The sequence below is a fragment of the Brugia malayi genome (genome assembly GCF_000002995.4).
Source record: "Brugia malayi strain FR3 genome assembly, contig: Bm_v4_Chr3_scaffold_001, whole genome shotgun sequence".
In the NCBI taxonomy this organism is placed as follows: Eukaryota; Metazoa; Nematoda; class Chromadorea; order Rhabditida; family Onchocercidae; genus Brugia; species Brugia malayi.
In genome coordinates, this window is record NW_025062477.1 from 12184237 (window position 1) to 12209095 (window position 24859).

Sequence of the window (24859 nt, forward strand, 5' to 3'; positions counted from 1 at the left end):
CATTCTTACATTCTTTTTCTTTAATTTCTATGTATTATTTCCATGTTATTTAGCTATAATTTGATAGTAATCTTTTCGATATTTTTCTTTAAATGTTAAATTTCAATAATAAAATCATTTCTTTTTAGTTTATATTTACGATTTGCTCAATGATTACATCGATGTAAACAATTTATTTTAGACAAAGATATAACAAGTTTTTTTTTAAATTCTTTTTTCATTTCTATTTTGTATTTAAAGAAGAATGAAGTATTGGTAATTAACATTAATCATTTGTCACCATTTCTTCCTTCCTTTTTTTTTCCTCCTCTTCCTTGTAAAATGATAATTATTCTGGTGACAAATTACAAGCAACAAAAAAAGACAAAAATTTCTATTCCTTTTCTTTTTATTTTCTCACAAAATAGTGTTAAAAAAAAATTTGTCATTTTAATTTTAATAGATACTATACAATCAACTATCTAATCAAATAATAAAAATAAGAAATATTTTAGTTTTTTCATAATAACTTTCTAACACTTCGTTATAAATTTTTATTTTACTATTATTATTATTAATATGGAGAGGATTTAAACTGAAATATAATATTATAAAATGAAATATATAAAAGAATTAAATTTAAAATACAAATGTATATGTGATAATCTAATTGATAAGAATATATTATATAAAAAGCTTTCCTAAAACGAATGCTATTTTTAATTTTTTCCTTTTTTTTATATCAACAATGTATTTATGGCTAATTTAGTTTTCCAACATACTTTCTACTAAATTCATTCCTTTACTTTTCATTCAAATACCAAATGAATGTTATGAGAGGAAGAGAGAGAGAGACAGAGAGAGGGGCAGAGGGAGAGGGACAGAGAGAGAGGGGGAGAGGGACGAGTAAACTGATTTTCTGGAGAATTCTGGAAAAGAAAAGAATAAATCGATAATATAGCATTAGAAATAATCGACATAGCGCATACACAAATACACGCATAAACACACACACATACACAGACATACACACACATACACACACACAAACATACATACCCATACACAATTATACAAACCCCCAACCGCCAACCACTAACCGCGCTAATATTGTCGTCGTTATCATTATCACTATCACTATTACTATTATTACTATCACTATCGTTGTTGCTATCACCCTTATCATCACTATCATTATTATCACATCACTGTTAGTATAAGTCACAGTCATTGTCTTCATCACTGTCAGTCACTATCATTGTCACGGCTACTATCACCATCACTATCACTATGACTTTGACTATGACTGTCACTACCCCTATCATCAACATTATCACCATCGTTACTGTTACTATCAGCATCACTATCGCTATCACTGCCACTATCACCATCATTATCGCTACTACCACTATCACTATCACTTTCGCTATCACTATTAGTATCATTATCACCATTACCACACTATCACTATCTTTAACCAAATCATTATCACTTTTCTTTTATCATGAATTACACTCCACCTTATATTTTAGCTTTTTGACGAAGCTTATTTACAAAGAAATTTAAACTTCGTACTATCGTACTAAATGAATTAATTTTGGTTGTAGAGTTTTGCTTTTTTATTTATTTCAGTTAGTAAATGTATGGATTACTTTACTTTTTTTTTCAAAATGTATGGTTTGAATTTAAATTACAGTTCTATTCCCGCTCTTATTTTCAGTTTAAAAACTAAGAAAAAAAAGAAAAAAAAAAACCTTTTTTTTAGAACAGTGACAAATTACATTTGTATAATTTATGAGACATTCAATTCGAAAAAAAAGAAATTTTGAAATAATGTGATTAAAGCTCTTGAAACAAAGAAGTTCTTGTTATTGAGTTAGTTGACAAATGAATGATTTTACTTTTTCAAAATTTATGCTTAATTAAAATTACATTACAGTGGTAATGATGATAATGTAATGATGATGATGATAATGTGGTGATAATGATGATAACGATGATGATAACGATGGTGATGGTGATGATGATGATAATGATAATGTAATGATGATGGTGGTGATGATGATGATGATGTTAACAGTGATGATGATGATGATGATGATAATGTGGTGATAATGATGATAACAATGATGATAACGATGGTGATGATGATGATGATAATGATAATGTAATGATGATGGTGGTGATGATGATGATGATGATAACAGTGATGATGATGATGATAATGTGGTGATAATGATGATAACAATGATGATAACGATGGTGATGATGATAATGTAATGATGATGGTGGTGATGATGACGATGATAACAGTGATGATGATGATGATGATGATAATGTGGTGATAATGATGGTAACAATGATGATAACGATGCTGATGATGATGATGATAATGTAATGATGATAGTGGTGATGATAATGATAATGTGGTGATGTTGATGGTGATGACGATGATAAAAATGATGATAACGCTGATGATGATAATGATGTAATGATGATGATAATGGTGGTAACAATAATGATGGTAATGATGATGGCGATGATGACATGATGGTAATGTGATGAAGGTGATAATGTTGATAAAAGTGATGATAGTGCAGTAATATGATGATAACGGTGATAATAATGATAATGGTGATAACGATGTCGATGATAACAGTGATGACAATGATGACAACGATGACGGTGATAATGAGATGATTAATATATTACTTTAATCTATACTGGAAGATAACTTGTTCCAGAATGAATTAACAATGAAATGGATAATATTTGGGAATGTTTTTCCGTCGATTAATATATTGACGTAACGGTCATATGGTTTGCATCATTATCACTAACATCGGGAGGATTATTACGCTGAACAGCATTGATAAGCTTATCAACAATCTTTCTGATAAGTAATTATTGATCTCTTTTTATGATCATAATAATTCGTGATGTTTATGTACATTAATGTCTTTGTTTTTATCATATCATCTTCAGTATTGCTCTATTTTTAATTATTTGTCTGTTTATCAGTTAGCTATTCTGCTTATACATTTATTTGTTTGGTTGATTATTTTCTTACTTCATTATTTAGTAATTTAGTTATTTAGTATATTTATTCCTACCGTTGTAGGCATATTAATTTTCCCATTATTTCTTAAATTACCCTGCAAACTTATTTATTCATTATTTATTTATTCATAAAATTTCCATTCATCTACACTTTAACCATTTTATTATTTCATGCTGTTCAGTTATTTTATTTTTAATTAGAAATTTATTACATTTTTGACTTATTGAAGAATTCGCGCAATCCAAGAAAAAAATTCCATTCATTTTTTCTCATTTTTTATTTCATATTAACCATTTTAATTATAAGTATTTCGGTATATTCATATTATTTGTTCCGTCTCTGTCAATGATTTATACTAGTAATTTTCATTTAGGATTTTTCATTTCGATCATTTGTAAGCAATGATATTGAATAATGCTGAAAATTGGAAGCAGACAGCGATGGAAGGAGACAGAGATGCAACAAAAGTTTGTAATTTACGAGAACGACCATTATTAATACGAGTTAATGGAATATTATATGATATAGCATTATTTGCTTCAAAACATCCTGGTGGACAAAAGGTTTATTATTATTTTATTTTTCTCTTCTTTTTTTCTTTGCTTTCAATTTTAAGATATTTTAAATATAAAAAATTTCAATTTTTTTTTTTTTTTTTGTTATTTTTTAATGATAATTTCATCAAGTAATAAATCATTTTACCTACTGAAATGACTTAAATTTAAATAGTTAGCTATGTAAAGCACTGAAAACAGGAATGCTGTATGGTGTTATTTGAGACTATGATATTATTATTATTAAATTTTACATCTACTTTTAGATAATGAAATTATAGAATCAAATATTTTAGTAAAGTTACTCTAAGTTGCTCGAATAATATATCATACCCGAAGCGATATGATATATTGGTGAAAAAATAATTTTTTATGTTGCTTTCAAACATTTTATCAAAGAAAAATAATCAGGGATAAGTGGGAATATATTGGGAGAAAAGAGGAAGAGTAGGAAATTAACATAGTGGTATAATTATAATTTCAGGTATTGATAATAAACATTCTAAAGATTGATAGAATATGTTTATGATATTTATTCTATAAGTGTTTAATTAACATAGTGATACGATTATAATTTCAGGTAATATATTTCTAAAGATTGATAGAATATATTTGTGTAATTCATTCTCTAATATAATGATAGCAAATTTTTATGATATTTTGTTTTAGGTACTTAAACATTTAGCAGGTGAAAATGTTGATGAATATATGAATGGTACTAAGCGTATCCTTGGGGTTAAACATGCACATTCAGCTGCTGCATATCGAATGCTTCAAAAATATTCCGTTGATAATTGCTATGAGGTTTGTTGTATTTTGATCGTAACTTATTTGTTATATGTAATACTTTTCATACGAAATATTTCAATAAACAATAAATATTTGTTTTTCGTAATACTAAATAATTTTTAGATATGTAATTTTGATTATTTTCTTGTAAATAATCCGTAAATAACGAATAACTTTTGTCTTAATAATAATAATATCGCAATTTTTTTTCTTTGTTGTTGTTATGTTCAAATTATAAGCTATAATTGAAAGTAATCAACGAAAGGATGAGCATTTGTCTTTTTACTAATATATAAAATGATAATTTATTGATGATGAAAATCAAACAAAATAAGGGAAAACTTGAATAAAAAATATATTGCCAGATTCGTTTAATGAAGATTTTATCACTGCAGATTATCATTTTAAATTATAATAAGTAGTAACTATTATTTAAAGTTCATTCTGTTGAAAATTTCTATGCCTCTCCCATATTAATAGAAATCTTTAAATTTCACATATTAGAAATTCTGAATCTGATTATTTTTTTCTCGTAATGTTTAACTAGTTTGGTTTGTTTCCAAAGATATTCCAATCTGAAATTTGAATATTTCTCGATAAGTGGTCACAAGTTGATAATTGTATTTGATGTTTCAAATTCATAATGTTCACTTTTTGAAGGGAGACGATGAATTATTATCTGATAAGCCAATTTTAAGTAAAGTGGGCTATTTGGGTGATCGATACTGGACGTGGATTCATCAACCATACGATGGAACACTTCGATTATTTGAATCAGATATTTTGGAAAATATGACTAGGACAAGTTGGTGGGTGGTACCACTTGTTTGGTTACCTTTGGTGATTATCTTTACACTACGCGCTTTTTCAATGATTTTCCAGGACTATGGTGATTTTTATTGTCAGTCTCAAATTATATTTGTTTTTTGAATGTCGACACTTTTTCTTGAATGTTTGTTTAGGTTTTAGTTGTTAAAAAAAAAGAAAAACTAATGTTTACATTAAATGAAATTAATGTGAAATATTTTTCTCTATTTTACTTTATATAAATAATACTTTATACGAAGATATAACCAGCTCGTGTTTTGATCATGCAACTTTACTCAAAATGAGATTTTAAGAAATTTGATGTGCTGGATAATATATAATAGCTTGATATTATAATTTTTATAAATTTCCGTTTTTTTTTTTTTTTTGATCGTATTTCTCTACAGGATTTCTGTACGGCCTCATTATTTGGACGTTCCTTTTTACATTAGGTGTTCTTGCATGGACTCTTCTGGAATATCTTCTTCATCGTTTTGCATTTCACTGGAAGCCTAATCCAGAATCACGCATTCAAATCATTTTGCATTTCCTATTACATGGTTTGCATCATAAAGTTAGACTTTCGATTAGTTTTTGGAATTTTTTTTTCGAATTATTTTCATGCGCGATTTTCATTTCCAATTATTATTTAGTTTTCCTTTTCTTTCTCCTCTCTTTTTTTCCTTTTCCTTTTTTGTAAATGTTATTCCTACATACTATTACAGTAGTGATCACATTTGAAAATTTTCCTTTAAAATTTTTTATATATTCCGATGATGCGAAAGTCTTTAAGTACATATACTTTTTGTTTTATTAGTCTTATTAACTCTAACATTTTTCATTGGAGCGATGAATTTAAATATAAAGTGACAAATAATTCCTAATATTAGGTAAAGAATTTAATCCATTTATAAGCAAACTTTTTTCAGACACCAATGGATGGTGATCGTTTGGTTTTTCCACCTGTGCCGGCAGCTCCAATTGTTGCATTTTTTTATTATTTATATACTTCATTACTACCATACGACTTGTTTTGTTGTTTTGGAGCTGGTAAATTGTTTGGTTATATCATTTACGATTGTTCACATTATTATTTTCATCATGCCGATCCATTACCAGGAACAAATCTACACTTTCGAAAAGTCTATCATAATAATCATCATTTCAAGCATTTCGATTTGGGTATATTTTTTTTCTTTAATCTTTTGTTGTTTTGTAATCTTTACTTGCTCTCTTTTAATCCAAAATACTTTTTCCTTTTCTTATTAAAAAATAATTTTAATTTGATAACATAAATTAATTCGACAATATAATTCAATAACTGGTCGAACTACAAAACGCAAAATAATCAATGTAAAAAGAACTCTTGCTTTGATTTAATCTTATATGCACAGTAAAAAATAAAACAATTTTTTCCGGAATCTCATTCCATTTTTCCATTTAAAACTAATAGTATTATCGGGGAAAACTTCATTATTATTATTATTTTTTCTAGCTTTTGGTATATCGACTGTTTTATGGGATTATGTTTTTAATACAGTTGGTGCAGGTCCACTATGATCAATTTTCATTATTTCGTATTAAAAGTTGAACTTCTATTCATTCGGGTATTATTTTTCTATTTCTTTTTTAATATGGAAACAAAGTGTTTTCATATTTTGCTTACTATTCATATACATATCTAACTTTATCTCCTGAATTACTGTTCTAATGTAATTAATGTACTGCTTTATAATTAATTAATTACATTAATTTATAGGAAAAAAAGTTTTTTTTTTTTCATTCCTTTGAAATTATCATGTGAATTACATTCTTATTAAATATTCCTGTAAATTATATTAACATGTAATTAATGTGATATTTTATAACTAAATTGTATGCTAAAATGTGTTATAGCGTTTACTTTGTAGCAGTACTACTCGTAAGGTAAATATATAGAGATTTCTTTCATTTAGAATTTGTAAATAAAATCAAAAGATCTGATTTTTGTTTTTTTGAATAGCGAGGAATAATTTAATAAAAATATTCTCGATTAGTTGTAGTTTACTTTCTTTCCTTTCCTTCTTTTTTTTTTTTTTTATTAAATTTTTAGAATTTATATTTCCTGTTTCCATGATTTTCATCCAGTCATTTCGATTTCAATATTACTTTTAATTACTTGGATTTCAATATCATTTTGATGATAACTTAATCTATTAAAAGATAGATTTCCATTAAAAAGATTTTTTTTTCTTTTTTTCCATTGAAAGATAGGTATTAGGTATTTTTTTTTCAAGTCTATAAATTGATATCTATTAAATAAATGCTCTTTGTCCTGATATTTTATCGAAATAAGTGGAAAATATGTTGTAATACATTGTGCCAAATTGTTCAATAAAGCATATTTTGTTCAAGAATTATCTCAAACATAGCAATGATAGTGTTGTGATAAAAAAAGAATTACATTGCTATTAGAAATTCAATACAATTTCTACCGATTAATATTTAAAGTTATGTTTCTTTTGATTTGTTAGATAAGTTTTAGTTTATTAATGGAATAAAATGCATAAAATTGACCATGATAATTTTACCAGTCGTACTAGAAATGATAAAAATGGAGCAATCCATTTCTAGGATTTGATAATCAATTACTACTAACCCCATAATTGTAATTAGATTTCATTTATTTCTTTGAAATATGTCGAAAGAAATTATGTAAGTGAGGATTTATTGACTTGAATTACTCAGCAAGGATTTACTAATTATTAAAAAATTCACTGAATAAGATGAAGCAAAAGACATTCTTGCTATCTTACTTCTTTTTTGACTTCATCCCATATTTAATAATTTATGGTGACACCAAAAAAAAAGACATAACCGGTTTATTACTGACTTCTTTCCAAGTTTATTACTGAAGATCATTCCATCTACAAACTATAACAAGAAATACGGATTTTGCGCATCTGGAAATGTCAATTAGGAAGAGATCGTTGATAACATTAGCAAACACATTGGGATCGATAATTTTCGTAAAGCGACTTTCATTCATCAGGGGGTCGCATTTATTGCTTTTGGGATTGTGACGTTGTGGAGTTACTGTGATTTGTAAACTGGCGGAACTGCGAGATGTTATAAAGGTGATTCATTAATTTTTACAACTTCAAATTGATACATATAGTTATACTAAGTTGATTTTGTAGATATTTGGTTGTAATGTATTTGAAGTTTTATCTGGACGAAGAAGGCAATCGAGTTTATACTCTTAAAGTAAGTCATTTCATATTTGTCACTCATTGGTATGCATATCAAAAGATTCAATTATCACACGAAATGGATTGACTGACAAGTTAGCATTGATTTAAGTTCTTTCTGAAAAACATCAAAAATGTTGGATGTTAGTATTAAGCTTAAATGTCATAATGAAAGTTCGGCGTTCATAAATTTGATATTGTTTTGAGTGATGGTCAGGAATGATTTCGATTATCATAACTCGGATGAATAATGTTGCGTAAGTCACCAGTTGTTTTAGTTGTTATTTAGATCCGTGAAAAAAAAAAAAAATTCTTAGACATTTAAACTACTTAGATTGATGAGGCAGCGAATAAGTCGCAAGATTATTGTGATCAAAATTTATGACCATGTTTTTTCTAGAAACGATTTAAATGGTTATGCTCTTAGTTTAACTTTAAAAAAAAGTTTAAAAGTGACTATGCTTTTAGTCATGATGTTTGTATTGTGATTGCCAATGAAAATTTTACTTTACAGCATCATATAGGCATATCGGTTTCCTTCGAGAATCATTAATAATTGTACCTTATATTTAATAATGATGCTTAGATGGGATATTCCTTGGCTGTTAAGGTGTGATAGTAATATTAAGTAGCATCATTAATAGTGGCAGTTTCTCAAAACTAATAGGTCACAGTCTTCATTTCGCTAAGTTTATCTAATCTTTTCTTTCTCTTACCCTCTGTTCTGGCTGATCGTGAGAGCATAGTTTTGAATCAGTTTTGACAATCATTGTCTTTGAGATTTTAGAGTTTTCTCTTTGGGGATAGATAAGTTAATTAAGATATTAGCTGAATAATGAATTAGCTTAAAATGGATGGCATCCTTTCATCCCTCTACATTTAGGTAGACAAAGGTCTCAATTTCTTAAATTTACCATTCCTTTCATGTAGTTATTAGGATGCCGACAATGCTTGGAAAAGGAGAGAAGAAAAAAAAAAAAAAAAAAACCATTAGTTTTATATTTCTGAGTTGTTGAAATTTCTTGGTAGTTAAGGAAAATATAATTTAAATATTGTTTTAGGGTATAGATCCACAAGGCCGACAAACGCAAAGTGCTCATCCAGCTCGTTTTTCACCTGAAGATAAGAATTCGAAATACAGAATAATTATTAAAAAGCGTTTTAATATTTTGCCTACAATGCAGCCAAAACCAGTTTATTAATTCTGAAAATAAAAACGTGAGGTGTGGTTGCAAGTACAGATTTTATTATGTTAGTTTGGGAATGGCGACGGAAATGGCGACAATATATTCGTAATAGGCGACCACCATCACGTTTAACATATCAACAGTTGACAAAGAGGTTAGTACAGTATTCCTGCTTTGGAAGGAGGAATGAAAAGAGAAGGTGTTATTTGAGTAATAATGATATATTTGAAAATTTAACATTCTAGACTATTTTCCTTTTGTTCCTTTTTCGTTGAATCATGTGTTATATTCAGGGCTTTATGAGATTAGTGAGCTCTTTTCGTCCTAAAAATTTGTGATATTGTGATCATCAAGCAGTTGTGTTTTAATTATAAAAACAATGCCTAATTATTCGCATTGCTAATAACCATTCATTTTCTATATTATTGCGCTCTCTGTGCCTGATTCACTGAGATCTAATACTCTGTTTTTTTATTTGGTACTGAATAGAAATTTCAAGCACTTATGCATTCTGTTGCTTTGGACAACGGCTAAATATTATAAACATTTTCTCCTATCCAGGTATTGGGTTACAGTGGGAAAAAATGTAAGTTGAAAAGAGTGTTAAGTAGGAATGGGATCCGAGTGTTCTACAAAATATCTTGATTTGTTAAGATTTTTTTTTTAATTTCAATGATTTTTTTTTTCGTTTCAGGTATACAAGAGTGTCATTCGTTCTTTTCGTTGTAGGATGGCATGCCATTGGTTTTGTAATATGGAAAAAAGTAGAGAAATTGAAGAAAGATGATCCGCAAGAAAAAGGTTTACTAAGTGAAATATCCCAAAAAGGTTTCATGGACTTCACAGAAGAGGAAAAAGAGGATATTGATTTTGAAAATAGTGATAAATGAGAACGGTGATGATTCCATTAAGAACATTGACCTACCTTTATTGCCGTACATTATTAAAATGAGATTACACAAATACCTGGGTTGCTAGAAGTCAATATCACTTTTCATCCTCTTGTGTCCTTTCTTCTACTCTTCTTGTACGTCTCCACTCTATCTGTATGCCCTTTTCGTTTTCTTTAATTTGATTTTCAGCGCTCGGTTTCAATATTGTTACGTTGCTATTTTTGCTTGTGAATGAAAGTTTAGAAAAATTTTTAAAATTCCGATGTTATCACATTAATGGAAATTTTGTAAATCTTACTCTCTTCCTTTATCGATGAACTTTAAACCCAGTCCTCATAGTTCACACAAAACAAACGCAAACCTCAAATCGCTCATATCATTTCATGGCTTACCTATCATTTTTTTGAATTTTTTATATTGAAATAGTACATTACAGTAATAGATGTTTAATTATAACTCATTGTTATTTATGAATGCTTTTATCTTTGGGAAACTTTCCTAGTTGAAATTGCAAATGTAGATGCAGTTTTCCTCTGTAAGTAACTTTATGCTAGCATCATAGAAAAATAAGTAAAGAGTACCAGTCTCTTGTTATGAATGATAAATATATAAAATGTAGAAAAATTTTTAATGTATCAACAGCATATAGAAATAACAGAATAAAAATGAAAACACGAATGCAGCATTTCGTTGGCGAAAGGTGTGATAAGCAATGTAAAACATTAATAGTTATAAGTGGATGAAGCGTAACAAGGAAGGAACATATTTTAAGTTGTTGAAAATTGAGAAAAAACTTTGATTAGCAACCGAAAAGAAGCGTTGAAATTAAAACTACTTTGCTAATTGAGAAGAAACAATGTTACTGAAAAAAAGAAGGAGCCATCTGACTATTATTACTTTTTCTTGGCACCAACACCTGCCTTTTGTGCAGCTTTCGTAACTTTACCAACACCTTCCGACTTGTCCACATTTTTGATTACGCCAACAGCGACCGTTTGTCTCATATCACGTACAGCAAATCGTCCCAGTGGTGGATATTCCGTGAACGTTTCAACACATAACGGTTTGGTTGGTATCAGATCAATAATACCCGCATCACCAGATTTTAGTGACTAAAAAAATATGCCGAAAATTTTTGACATTACTACACAATTAATAGTTAAATTTTATCTAAAGTACTCCCAAATTCTTTAATCTTGTAAACTAGGAAAAGAATAAGAGGAATAAGGCAAAAAAACCACGAAGCTATGCAACCTTCGGATTATCTTCCACTTTTTTACCGGATCTTCGGTCAACTTTCTCTTTAAGCTCCGCAAATTTACAAGCAATATGAGCGGTATGACAATCAAGCACAGGAGTATACCCAGCAGAAATTTGACCCGGATGATTCATGATAATGACCTGAAGTCATATAAAAAATACCAGAAGAACGGAATTCTAAGTTTAAGAAAAAAACAAATGTCACAAATTAATAAGTACCACATCGGATTTCAGTATGGTACATCCATATTTCAACAATATATTAAAAAAAAAAGAAAAGAAAAGGTCAACTAATTGTCATCTCGAATGATATCCATTTTTTATAAGATAACTTACCTGGGCAGTAAACATTTTAGTTTCTTTAGCTGGATCATTCTTAGAATCAGATGCTACTGATCCTCGTCGAATATCCTTAACTGAAATATTTTTAACATTGAAGCCTACATTATCACCAGGTAATGCTTCCTGCAATGCTTCATGATGCATTTCCACTGATTTTACTTCAGTAGTTAAATTTTGTGGTGCAAATGTTACAATCATGCCTGGTTTCAGAATACCCGTTTCAACACGTCCTACTGGTACCGTTCCAATACCTGAAAATATCTAATAAATTAGACTAAAAATATACCATAATCTAATTAAGACCTTTCTTCTTTTTTGTATAGTTAAAATTTAAAATAGTAAAAGAAAGAAAAAATGAAAACTTAGTTACCTCCAATTTTATAAACATCCTGAAGAGGTAAACGAAGTGGCTTATCGGTTGGTCTCTGAGGTGGAACAACCGAATCAAGAGCTTCCAGAAGTGTTTTACCAGTTACAATACCATCTTTACGCTCAACAGACCATCCCTTAAACCATGGCATGTTTGTGGATGGTTCAAGCATATTATCACCATTGAAACCTATAAATATTAATAGAGTAATCTCGAAAAATATCCATTACTAATACAAACAACAATTATGAATTATAATATTATAATCATTTCATAATGTTATTACAGATTTGTGAATTTTGTACAATACAGAGTACAGAATCCCAAGAAATGTTGCCATTTCTAGATTGTTTACATACATAAAATATTTTTATTTGTCATATCAACTGCAAATAAAATAATCCGTTAAACTGACATTTTTTCTTTCTTTTTTTGCTCTATCATTCAGTCATGCTTATTATCTATTCTTAATATTGATAAGACAAAATACTTTTAATTCTTAAAATTTTCAAATCTCGTTTAATTTTACACTGCAAAACCAAAGGCAAAAAAGAAAAAAAAAAAAGATGGAATGAAATATGTAAATAGATGATATGTATTCACATAGTAAGCAATTTATAAAAACAATGACCTCACCTGAAATTGGTACAAATGCAATTGATTTAGGATTATAACCAATTTTTTTGATGTAATTTGAAACTTCCGTAGTAACTTCACCAAATCGTGCTTCAGAAAATGGTGGCTCAGTGGAATCCATTTTATTACATGCAACAATCATTTGTTTAACACCCAATGTTTGCGCTAATAAAGCATGTTCACGTGTTTGACCATTTTTTGAAATACCAGCTTCAAATTCACCAGTACCACATGCTACCACTAATACTGCACAATCAGCCTGAGAGGTACCTAAAATTTATGATATTAATTAAGAATATATATATTTCCAACGAATAATCATTATATAAAACTTTATATAACATCCATTTGTCTTTTAATCTTCCAACATTTACATAAAAACATGAAATTTATGCTATAAGAAAGTTTTTTTTTGTGTGTGATTTTATTTATTAGCTATAGAAATGAATGAATAATACATATCAAAAATAAAACTATGATTGAGAGTTTTAGTGATATGATTAAAACTGTTGACAAAGTTAGCTATAAACATTCATCTTTAGCTTCAATTTCTCCTCTCTCTCTCTCTCATCCTTTCTCTCACTTTCAATCATAATTATGCAAATTACCTGTAATCATATTCTTGATAAAATCACGATGACCTGGAGCATCAATAATAGTAATGTAATACTTTGGTGTTTCAAATTTCCATAATGCAATATCAATTGTAATACCACGTTCACGTTCCGCTTTTAATTTATCCAATACCCAAGCATATTTGAATGATCCTTTTCCCATTTCCTAAAAAATAAAAAATTAAAATTAAACAATCAGATATTAGTAGTAATTCCATTTTTTTTTTCTCAAATCTTTTTTGTATATGTCATATAATCTGCATGAGAGAAAAAAAAAAAAAAAGAAAAAACAGAATTAATTTCTGAATCAAACAGATAAATAATATGAAAAAAAAAAAAATTAACTTTATATAAATTATGCAATTTATCATTTTTTGAATTTTTCATAATTGAAAATGTAAAATTTAAGGAATACCTGTGCTTCTTTTTCAAATTTTTCAATGGTTCGTTTATCTATTCCACCACATTTGTAGATGAGATGACCGGTTGTAGTTGATTTTCCGGAATCAACATGACCAATAACAACAATATTGATATGCGTTTTCTCTTTTCCCATTTTCCGTTTTATTTCTTTTGTTCACTTAAGTGAATAAACCGAAAGTTTAATTTTACGAAAAAAAAAAGAATCAATAAATGAATCAAAATTCAAAGATAAAAATTGATCGAATAAATAATTTAAAAAAATAAAAAAATAGAGGAACCAATAAATCATACGTAAACAAATCAGAAACAATACTGAATTAATTGAATAACTTTGTTTAAAGTTATCAAGAAAAAAATTCTTTGCTAGATTTCACGAATCTCTTAAAAATTACAAAAAAAAAAGAAAAAAAAATTGAAGTGAATAGCAATAATAAAATGGATCTATCGAACATAAGAAAATTGATTTAAACAAAAAAAAAGGAAAAAAAAAATCCATCGATTTTCTTCGAGAAAAAAAAGAAGAAAAGTACTTCAAAAAAAAAAAAAGAAAAATTAAAATTTGAGGAAAAAAAATGGTAATAATTTCATCACAAAGTCTAATAATCATTAAAGTAGAATTAGTAATTGAAAAAGAAATTTTTTTTTTTTTTTTTTTTGAAGATTTCCCAATTAAAATAATTAAAAATTCTTGAATAAAATTACTAAAACTTAACAAAAATAAAAAAAAATTAAACAACAATTAATCGATTTAACAAAAAAAACATTCAATAATTTTTTATTTTTATTAAAATAATTGCTATCCTACTATTTTCGCATAGTTTTTTTTTAAAAAATGATTAAATTGCAGCAATGAATAGGGAAGCAGAACAATCAGAGAAGAAAAAGTGCAAACTATAGTGATGCACTTTTGCGCATTTCGCTTCATATGGGACATTTGAGCATGCAAAGCAGTCAATATGCGCACATGTAATATTGAAAGATTAGACGGAAGAGAGAGGGAGATAGAAAGAGAGAGAGAGAGAGAGAGAGAGGGAAAAAGAGAGAGAGGAAGAGGAAAATGAGGAGAAAAGTTGTGATATTATTAAAATAGCTGTTGATTGTTATAAAAAAAGAAAAGATTTATTGAGACAAATATATTAGCAGTTAATTACCCAATGATAATGTGTATGTATAAGAATAAAGAAGAAAAGATGAATGTTTGTTAAAATTAAAAAAATATGAAAAATTTTCGAAACATTTTAATTGTTTTTCTTCTAATTAATTAATCAAAGGAATATTATTAAAGAGTGGAAAAAATTAAACATTTCATAGGTAAAAGTTGAAGATGAGACTTTTTTTTTTTTGTAAATTGATAAGAAGAATGCTTTGATAAAATATATTCGAATTATCCAAAAAAAAACTTTTTTTCTCATTCCTATACTTTTCCTAATTCTTTCGCTAAACTTTTAGCCAAAACAACAAATATATTTCAATTATATTCAAAAAATAAAAAGTAGGAGGAATTTTCATCGTTATTTTTAAGTTTTGACAACTAATTTTGATATAATTAACAATGTGCTAGCAAAATAAAGAAATTTTTACTTTAATTGGAATGCTTTTTTTTTTTTTTTTTTTTTTAAGTTGCAGAATAAATCGTTGAGTTGCGGTCTCTCTTGAGTTTTTCCTAAATTATCCACTCTTCTATAAGTTATTTAACGCTTACTAAATCATTGCTGATAAGTATTACTGCACGTGATCGTAAGAAAAGAAGTATTATTTTATCATTCATAATGCAAAAGAAAAAGTAAATAAATGTGCATTACATTATAACAAAAAATTTTTGTTGTCTAATAAATTATGAGAAAATTGAAACCAAATTTGTTAGCATTAGCTGTTAACAACTAAACAAAGCGTAAATTTTATAAATTATAACAATGGAATGCATTCCTTTTTTTCAATGGAAATACCAATCAAAAGTGGAAAAATAGAATAAGTAAACAAGATTCATTAAAATAGTGGAAACATGAGAATAATACTAATATGATAAGCTTTCATTAAACAATATTTTTAGTACAATTAAGCGACAATGTAATATAATACATTAAATATTCTTGAGAAGTTATGTTACAATAATAAAGGCATATTATTCGATGACTATAAGGCATATATTCGGAACATAAATGAAAAACAAAAATAAAAATACTATTTTCATTTTTGCTGTTAATATAATTTATTAATTTAGATCGGAAAAACTGAAAAGTACGCTACAGAACTTCAATTCCTTTTCAAAAAAAAAAAAAATTATTTATATGGCTTATCAATTCCTATAAATTCCATTTTTCAAAGAAAAGAACAGAAAGACTTTTTTGTTTTTGTATCATTTTCCATATGAAAATCTTATTACTAATTATTGATATGAATGAAGCAAACTTGTTGGACAACAGTGTTTGAATTTGTCAATAAACAAAAAAATGTCGAACCTGTAGAATAATCTAAAATTAATATTTAAATATCATCAATTTCTTGTTCGGATTCTGAACTATAATCATTACGGAAATTACTTGTATCGACTGTTTGACGCATTGCCAACTGAATTAATGCCCGTATTTCCGGATCATCCGCAAGATCGATTGGACGTTTTCGTTCATTATTTTGTATTGTAGTATTTGCACCATATTTCAGTAATACTTCAACACATTCCAAATGATTCTTCCATGCAGCCGCATGCAATGCTGTATCGCCAATTTTATTCTGCAAATCAAAATTGAAAAATATCATTTCTTCTTTTCGTTATAAAATTAATGAAGATGTTTTCATATTTTCTACTTCGGAATAACTTCACCTGTGCTGAAATACATATACTGGGTATTGAGCATAATAATTTAACGACTGCGACATGACCACCATGACTCGACCAGTACAATGGTGTTGAACCAGATTTATCCAAACCGTTTACTGATACCTGAATAAACAAATATAATTTGAATACGAAATTTGAAATTTCATCTACTCAATCAACCTGAAACCCCTAAAACTTTTTTGAACAAAATTTTTCATCATATCTTACAAAATTTCGGTCTACAAGGAGTAGTAAAGCACGGAAGAGAATTTTTATCTATACCAAATATAATCACGTATAATGAAGGAAATTTTGAATGAAATGGTATGATAACTAAAGATTTTATATTTTTCCTTCCGAATGTTAGCCTAAGATTGTTTGGAATATATGTTGATGTCATCTAATGGATCAATTCATAATTTTATTAATACTAAAAAAAAAAAAAAAGGAATTTACAAAAATATGAAATATTTTTGTTGAAATATATTTGTAAATATGAAAAAAAAAGCATAACTTACCGCATTATCAAGGCATTCTCTAACATACTCTATATTTCCTCGTTTTGCTGCATCATGCAACGGATATTCAATATATTCTGCTGTCTTCACTATACAAACATTAAATCTCACAATTTTTTTCAAACGAAAAAAAATCTATCATTATTATTTCACAAGGACTAATCAATTTACGATCAATGACATCTGAAGTTACCCAAAATATGATCTTTTTTTAAAAATTTTTCATTAAATTATGATCGGAAATCATTTATCAGCAATCATAATACAATGCTTTTCAGCAAAGATGTCAATCGTATAAGTTATCAAAATTAATTCATCATTTCAATACCAAGAATTGAAAATTCTTAAAACATTACAGCTCACAGTATTACATCTAACAATGCACCAATAAAACTCACCGTAATTTGCTGGAATTAAACCTATTTGATTTCTGCAACGTGCTGGCCACCATTGTACATCATTACTGCTATCAGAAACATATAGCAAATCACCTTCGCTGAATGATAATTCTTTGTCCTGAATAAATTTAAATGAGTTACAAAAGAAAACAAAAGAACTACAAAGAACATGAAACAATCTGAAAAAAAATAAAAAAAATAATGATTATAACTCTCTCATTTTGATTTACATATTTTGATAGATACTATATAACTAACATTTTGTGCTTTGTAATCATACAAGGCTCGATAAACTGTTACTCGTCCAGGTTTAGGTGCAGGTTTTGGTGGCTTTGATTCAGTCATTGATTTTCGGGATAAATAAATTTGTGCATTAGATGATTATCTAGAAATATTTATAGTGAAAAATTATTCGAAATTATGCATCATAAATTAGCTTCGTATTAATGAAATTCTTTTTTAAAATTGGAACAATGCAGGATAAATAGGAAAATTTGATTAATTAATCGTCAAAATGATACAGCACGGGAAATATTGTGTTAAAATTTTTTCTTATATAATGTTCCATTATCACTGCATCATTTAATATTCATCTGATATATTAGTACTTCCATTGTTTTGTGCCTAGAAACAATCGAAATTTCGTTGAGAAATTCTGCAGAAGAAATCTATCATTCACTCTGTCATCAGCATGTCATACATCATTATAAGAAATCCAAAGAGAATTCTCTAGAAAAGTTTATTTCTTTATTATTATTCTCTCCTTCATTATGAATATTTCCTTGCATAGGATGGTAACTATCATTAAACAGTAATCAGTAAGCCCTACAATTAATAATGTAAACTTTATGACATATTTATGTAATTTTTTTTTTTTTTACTTCTCACCCACTAATAAATAGCTTTAAAAAAAATAGCTTCTAAATAGCGCATAACAAAAAACCAATAAATAACAAATCTTAGGAAGAGTCCCGAATTATGACAAAATGTAATATTTAAAATTGATTATTTTTTTAGTTTGATTATCTATTTACACCGTGACATCTACTAAGTAAATAAAAATTATAGGAAAAAAAAGTCATACAAGAATCTGCTAACGTTTTTAAATCAGATATATTGAAATTGAACAACAAAATAATCAATTATTTATGTACTTAACATGATAATGACATAGGGAAGCAGCCTAAAAATTTGAACAAAAAGAAAAAAACTATCACTGTTTATGATGATAATAAACATAATTGTTTATTTTTGTTTAACTTCTTCCGCGGATTCAGGTAATTCAGTTTGAATTTTAGCCAATTCATCATCCCATTCTTTCTCAATTTTAGACCACTGAGCAAGCAACTCTTTCTTTCTTTGCTCACGTCGATTGAAGTAGTAAGGAAATTGCTCACGTTCAACATTTGTCCACGTTGTACTATCAAGCATCTGCAAAACGTAAAGGAAAAATGCCGCAAGGTTTATTGTAAATTTCTAATCTAACACAGGAAGATAACTTATGCAAATATCTCATTACTAAATGTTTATTAAGTGATACAAACAAGAAATTATCAACGACTGTTAATTGTTGAGAACAAGAAATGCATAAATTCTATTTTTTATTCAAAAAAAAATTTTTGCTTAAAACTTCCACAAGGTTCAGATGGATATTAACCTATTCAAATACAAATTCCTGAAAATTTTAAGCATGTTAATTGATAGATTTCAAATACTTTGATAGATGATTGGTACGAAAAAACGAATATCTTTTTCGACGAATATCTACTAAGTGATAATATTCTGTTATCCAAATATGTATAGATGGAATAATCGGATGATCTTTTCTTATAAAAGTCCATAAAGTACCATACTGATTTGAATTTGAAAATGTGAAACTTACCGCATCAGGCATATTATGCGTATCACGATTATATGCCGCACCACCGATATCTGAGGCAACTGTAAAATGGAAAAAAATTTTTCCAGTTGTTTAGAAATTATTCTTTATAGCATTCACAATTAATCTAATATCGCAAAATTCTCAATAATTTGCTGCAATTTAATAAGTTTTATTGCCTCCAAAAATTTAAATTACTACAGTTTAGCGCAGATCGACACAAAATTACAGCGCTAATTTAGTAATCTCAATCACTCATATAATTTAATAAAATCCAGTTGAATCAGCTAAGTGTTCAACTAATATACCATCCCTACTGGCAACGATGATTTTATAGCCCTTTCTTACTCTTGCAATTTAAGACTATCAGTAGCACAACTAATTCCATATGATAAGGAAAAAAAATATTAAAAAAATCAAATAATTTAATATGCAAAGATTAGTTGACACTGACATTTATTCACCCAACAGAGTCAAAATATTACTAAGGAATAAACAAAAAGTTATCATTCATTTTTATGAGCCAATCTGGACATAATTCTAATAAAGACATTCATTATAAAAACAAAAGGAAAACTTACAACGAAAAGTGGTCCAATGCTTCCGTTCCCATACTTGACGACAACCATCCAAATATATCAATCGAGCTTTGTCAGGATCACTTTCTTCCTTGTACGCATCAAAACGAGCTCGCATTATTACCTTTTGGTAACGAGCTTCCAAACTGAAAATTCAAAAGATTATTCGAAAAAAGTATGCAAAAAAAAAAGCTGTAAATCTAATTTTTCTTTTCTAGAGCAAACAAAAAAAGATTTATGTGGAGTAAAAGAAAAGTATAAAATGATTCAGCCTGCTACTCTTAATTTTTTTTTTAAATTTTGAAAATAATTTTTCTTTGAAGAGAAGAAATTTGCTCCGTACTGTCCCAAGTTTTAAAGAGAATGATAATTTTAAATAAAAATTTATGACAGAAAGAAATATTTTCAAATCGAAATTAAATAGCTTATAGTGATAGAGTTAATTGGAATTAAAAAGTATTTCCTGCAGAAAAATATTCTTTTTTTTTTCTTTTTTTTTTTGGCGCAATAATGTCTCACTTATTGATCGGAAAGAATTTACAATAAATCACTTAAATTCATAGTTATGCTCAACTCTATCACCATCAGCTGAAGTAAGTTCACACAAATTTCTTTCAATTAATTTATGCCATTATATTAACATATCAAATTTAACTCTTCTCATATCAATCAAATTAGAAAGAATAAAAAACTTACACATCCATGCCATAATAACCATCTACTTCACGCATAGCCCGTTTGAATAATCGACATACTTTCTGGCGATGTGATAATGCTTTACTGAACATCCAAGATGGTGATTCCATAATAATAAAACTGATAAACCAATTATCTCGCTACTTTCTACAATAATATATATATATATATATATATATATATATATATATATATATATATATATATCTTTCTGAAATATTAAAAAAACCTATCGCTCAAAAAAAAAAAAAAAAAAAAAAAAACAAATATAATAGCATTTCATTTTCATCACTGAATGGATGGATTACATTATATAGAAATTCATACTGTACAATGTTATCTAAAGCATAATAAATATTACTGTATACTTTCTGATACCGTATTCTTGCAAAAAGTGCAAATTTTCATCTACTGTATTGAACAAAATATCATATAGAATACTGTTTGTGCATAAATGAATATTACATATACACTATATAATATTGGAAAATATCATTTATCAATTATTACTGTACAATATTATTTGCTATTACTGTATAATATTACTCGGTATTACTGTATAATATCATATATACACTAAATAATGTGGGAAAAAAATACAAAAATACTAATATAATGTATAATATATAACAAATAACAAACAATATTATAAGTATATTAAATGCTATCAACCGAAAAAAAATACTTTTACAGTAATTAAATTTATAATAATGTCCGGAAATTATAATCATCACTACAACCTGACGTAATATTTTTTTATAAAACAAATGGAAGAAAAAAATAAAAATGACATATGAAACTAATTAAAGGACAAAAAAAAAAAAAATACAAAGATACTAAAATTATATCATTCTATGCAATTCCTATTAATTTATATCTTATGCAAAATTTTTCATAACTACATATTTTCAAAATTCTTATTCCATTTTTTTTATCACTCATATCTTTTCATATTTTTTTTAGAAAAATCAACAATCTTTCTAGCTGATCATGGGAATATTCCATATCTTTTTCTCCAATCTCCATCAACTAATTAATTAATTAATTTTCATCTTTTTTTCTAATTTCCACTAATTAATTAACTTCAAATCTTTAATTAACTTCTTTTTACATCAATTAACCATTTCCTTTCTAATTTTTACTAAATTATTCTTTTATTACACATTACATTTGCGCCCAGACACTATTACATTATCAGCTATTCAGCACCTAATATCATATCATAGCCATCCTATTAAGTTTGAAAAGAAAAAATAGAATGTGTAAAAGAAATGGAATAAAAATAGGATACAAATGAAATAAAAAAAAACGTGAAATATAAAAAAGTGGAACATAAAAATGGAATGGAATACGGAATACAATTCCGGAAATCTCACCGAACATTTTGGTATAAGCCGCGAAATGTGCAACTCCGACCAAATGTTAGTGATAATGTGAAATTGATAATCTCGAACTTTGAATTATATGTGGGATTGAAATTAGTAGTTATTCTGATTTCGACAAATTATTGTAACGAAATTAACACATTATTAGTTTCAATTAATGCATTATTGATTTTGATTAATTTTTTACAAATTTCAGTTAATTTATTATTAATTTCAATTAATTTATTACTAATCTCGATTAATGCATTATTGATTGGGAGATACATTTCAAATTGTGAATTTCAATTAATTCATTATTAATTCCGATTCGTTCATTATTAATTTCAATTAATGCATCAGTAGTTCTGCGATTAGTGTCTTATCGATTTCAGTTAATGCATTAGTAATTTCAGTTTATGCGTCGGTAATTCGGGGATCTATTTTAAGTGCAATTATAAATTTTAATGAATTATTAATTTTAATTAATTCATCGCTTATTTTAATTAATGTATTATCACTCTCATTCAATGCATTATTGATTTGATATTTTCACTTTACAGCCATTATATTAGGTGTTATTGAGCTTAACATTTCCACAGTTTTTAATTGTAAGTTATATAATTTGCAAATACGAAACAGATAAAAATACGAAAAGCTGACTGATAATAACAAGATACGAGTTTGCTGCTATTATGTCTAAGCGGGGAAGAATTTTAAGATCTTAGTGATATTTGAGTCATTAACAAAGAAAAAGGCAATATCACTTACTCTTGATCAGCACTTTCAACAGGAACTGTTCATCAGAAGCTGAAGACTGTTCTACTGCAATAAAGCCATGTTTTGATAGTGGATCTGACAAAAGGAATTCCACAGATGAAGAATCATAAATAAAAGCAATTCAGGAAAGACAGATATCTCGGGTTGGTAGTAGTATTTGGTTAGTATTGTATTTTATATTCTAGAAATGCTTATAAAAGCAGTAATTGGGAAAATTATTGGATTAGTTTGTATGGATTTTGCATTGTATAATTTTATAAAGTTTAGTAGCAAACTCGAGAGTAGATGGTATAGAATATGCACTAAAAGTTGCCAATTTCCTTACCTCTTAAACTAAAACATAGGTATTACTCTTGTTTCTTGTCATCTTTAAGCTTTTCTTGATTCTTTTATTTTTAGTATCAACGAATCTAGCACATACACATCAATCATATCTTTTACTGTCGCAAATAAAGCTTGATAAGAATACAAATTTATTACCCAATTAGATAGTAACTCTATCAAAGCCTTATAAGTGCTAATATTTACATTAGTCAGTTATTTACTACCTTAAATATAAGATTGAATATAATAAATACAGAAATTGTAGAAAATATGTGCTGCATAGGCTTTTAGAGTTAAAATATTTGCAGTAATTTATAGTGAAGAAATCATAATGATTAGCTGTAAGAAAGACTGACAAAAAAATAAAGACAAAAATAAAGAAACTTGATTTTACTTCCTATAGTTTTCAAGAGTTCCGCAGGGTGAAGGAATTTATGAAAAAAAAAAAAAAGTGGTTGGAATAATCAAAAGTACAATAAGAAAAGCCAAAGATCGGTAAAAAGTTGCTATGGGAAAGAGAATTAATTAATAATATTAATAGAACATATTAAATACTCGTTTCGCTAGCTTATGTAAATTTTGAAGATTGTTTAATCATACACTCAATTCATTTCATTTAACCTAAATGCTTCCCTCAATGTTTCAATCTTTAACGATAATAACGTGGAAGAATTTTCTTCACAGAAATCAAATACCAAAGAGAAATTTATTAAGTATTGGTTAAATACTCGCAAAGCTTTAGGTACATATTGAAATACATTGGAGAAATGAGTATTTGACTTTCGAGGAGCTTTCGAGAAAGAATCCAAAAGCGAACATTCTTTTCCAAGAAATTTAATAACAAGAATTCTCGATGAGGATGAGATTGTGCTAGTCAATGAATCAGAAATTTCCCGTGATATGTGGAAACTAGCTAGAATAAAAAAGAATTTAAAAAAAGAAAGGATGGAAAAGTAAGAAATATCTCAGTGGAATTACCATAAGAAAAAAATCTCAGCTGATCTGTGAATATGCTATACTCACAAAAGAAATTCGATTTCTCAACCAACAGTATTCCACAAATTAATTCAAAATATTGATGAACTCGACGAACTGGAAATGAAAAACTTAAAAAAAAAAAAAAAAACAAAGATATCCAACCATCTTAAATCTTGTAACTCTTTTAGATAGGATTGTTGCAAGGATAAGAAATAAGTCCTGTGAACCTCCAAATAACTTCAAATTATATGAAATAAAATTTCATTACCCTCATAAAACTTAGGATTGTCTTATTTCATATAAGGAAAAAAAATCTTGCATTTATCTTTCTAATGAATTGTAAACGAGATTAACAGCTCTTTTTTGTTCGATTAATCTCTTTTG

At 27.4% G+C, this 24859-nt stretch overlaps 7 protein-coding genes across 9 annotated transcripts; 3 read left to right on the forward strand and 4 right to left on the reverse strand.

The window, feature by feature from the left end:
* Window positions 1-1224: 1224 nt before the first annotated feature.
* Bm17679 (Uncharacterized protein) lies at window positions 1225-2528 on the reverse strand (the record flags this gene model as incomplete). Its single annotated transcript, XM_001893377.2, has 2 exons — window positions 1225-1440; window positions 1917-2528. The coding sequence occupies 2 exons, from the start codon at window positions 2526-2528 to the stop codon at window positions 1225-1227; spliced, it is 828 nt and encodes a 275-aa protein (XP_001893412.2).
* A 952-nt stretch (window positions 2529-3480) lies between these two features.
* Window positions 3481-6750, forward strand: Bma-fath-1 (Fatty acid hydroxylase family protein; the record flags this gene model as incomplete). Its single annotated transcript, XM_043080941.1, has 6 exons — window positions 3481-3603; window positions 4264-4398; window positions 5044-5272; window positions 5598-5764; window positions 6120-6372; window positions 6686-6750. 6 exons carry the CDS (start codon window positions 3481-3483, stop codon window positions 6748-6750), a joined length of 972 nt encoding a protein of 323 aa, XP_042936875.1.
* A 1632-nt stretch (window positions 6751-8382) lies between these two features.
* Bma-nola-3.1 (NOLA3 protein, putative) lies at window positions 8383-9622 on the forward strand (the record flags this gene model as incomplete). The annotated part of the gene is made up of 2 exons (XM_001893375.2): window positions 8383-8436; window positions 9482-9622. 2 exons carry the CDS (start codon window positions 8383-8385, stop codon window positions 9620-9622), a joined length of 195 nt encoding a protein of 64 aa, XP_001893410.1.
* A 47-nt stretch (window positions 9623-9669) lies between these two features.
* On the forward strand, window positions 9670-10497 carry Bma-nola-3.2 (Uncharacterized protein; the record flags this gene model as incomplete). The annotated part of the gene is made up of 2 exons (XM_043080942.1): window positions 9670-9761; window positions 10302-10497. 2 exons carry the CDS (start codon window positions 9670-9672, stop codon window positions 10495-10497), a joined length of 288 nt encoding a protein of 95 aa, XP_042936876.1.
* Window positions 10498-11393: 896 nt separating this feature from the next.
* Bm5196 (elongation factor 1-alpha, putative) lies at window positions 11394-14278 on the reverse strand (the record flags this gene model as incomplete). 2 transcript variants are annotated; one of them, XM_043080943.1, is made up of 8 exons in its annotated part: window positions 11394-11612; window positions 11755-11901; window positions 12097-12353; window positions 12473-12661; window positions 13109-13214; window positions 13347-13378; window positions 13717-13888; window positions 14138-14278. In XM_043080943.1, 8 exons carry the CDS (start codon window positions 14276-14278, stop codon window positions 11394-11396), a joined length of 1263 nt encoding a protein of 420 aa, XP_042936877.1. The 2 variants fall into 2 exon arrangements, with proteins under 2 accessions (XP_042936877.1, XP_001893409.1); XM_001893374.2 differs by having other exon boundaries at window positions 13109-13378.
* Window positions 14279-16629: 2351 nt separating this feature from the next.
* Window positions 16630-18224, reverse strand: Bm7267 (Variant SH3 domain containing protein; the record flags this gene model as incomplete). The annotated part of the gene is made up of 5 exons (XM_001893373.2): window positions 16630-16875; window positions 16967-17086; window positions 17482-17570; window positions 17880-17997; window positions 18138-18224. 5 exons carry the CDS (start codon window positions 18222-18224, stop codon window positions 16630-16632), a joined length of 660 nt encoding a protein of 219 aa, XP_001893408.2.
* Window positions 18225-19124: 900 nt separating this feature from the next.
* Window positions 19125-21142, reverse strand: Bm2237 (the record flags this gene model as incomplete). 2 transcript variants are annotated; one of them, XM_043080944.1, is made up of 4 exons in its annotated part: window positions 19125-19310; window positions 19762-19820; window positions 20340-20482; window positions 21033-21142. In XM_043080944.1, the coding sequence occupies 4 exons, from the start codon at window positions 21140-21142 to the stop codon at window positions 19125-19127; spliced, it is 498 nt and encodes a 165-aa protein (XP_042936878.1). The 2 variants fall into 2 exon arrangements, with proteins under 2 accessions (XP_042936878.1, XP_042936879.1); XM_043080945.1 differs by having other exon boundaries at window positions 21033-21124.
* Window positions 21143-24859: the final 3717 nt, after the last annotated feature.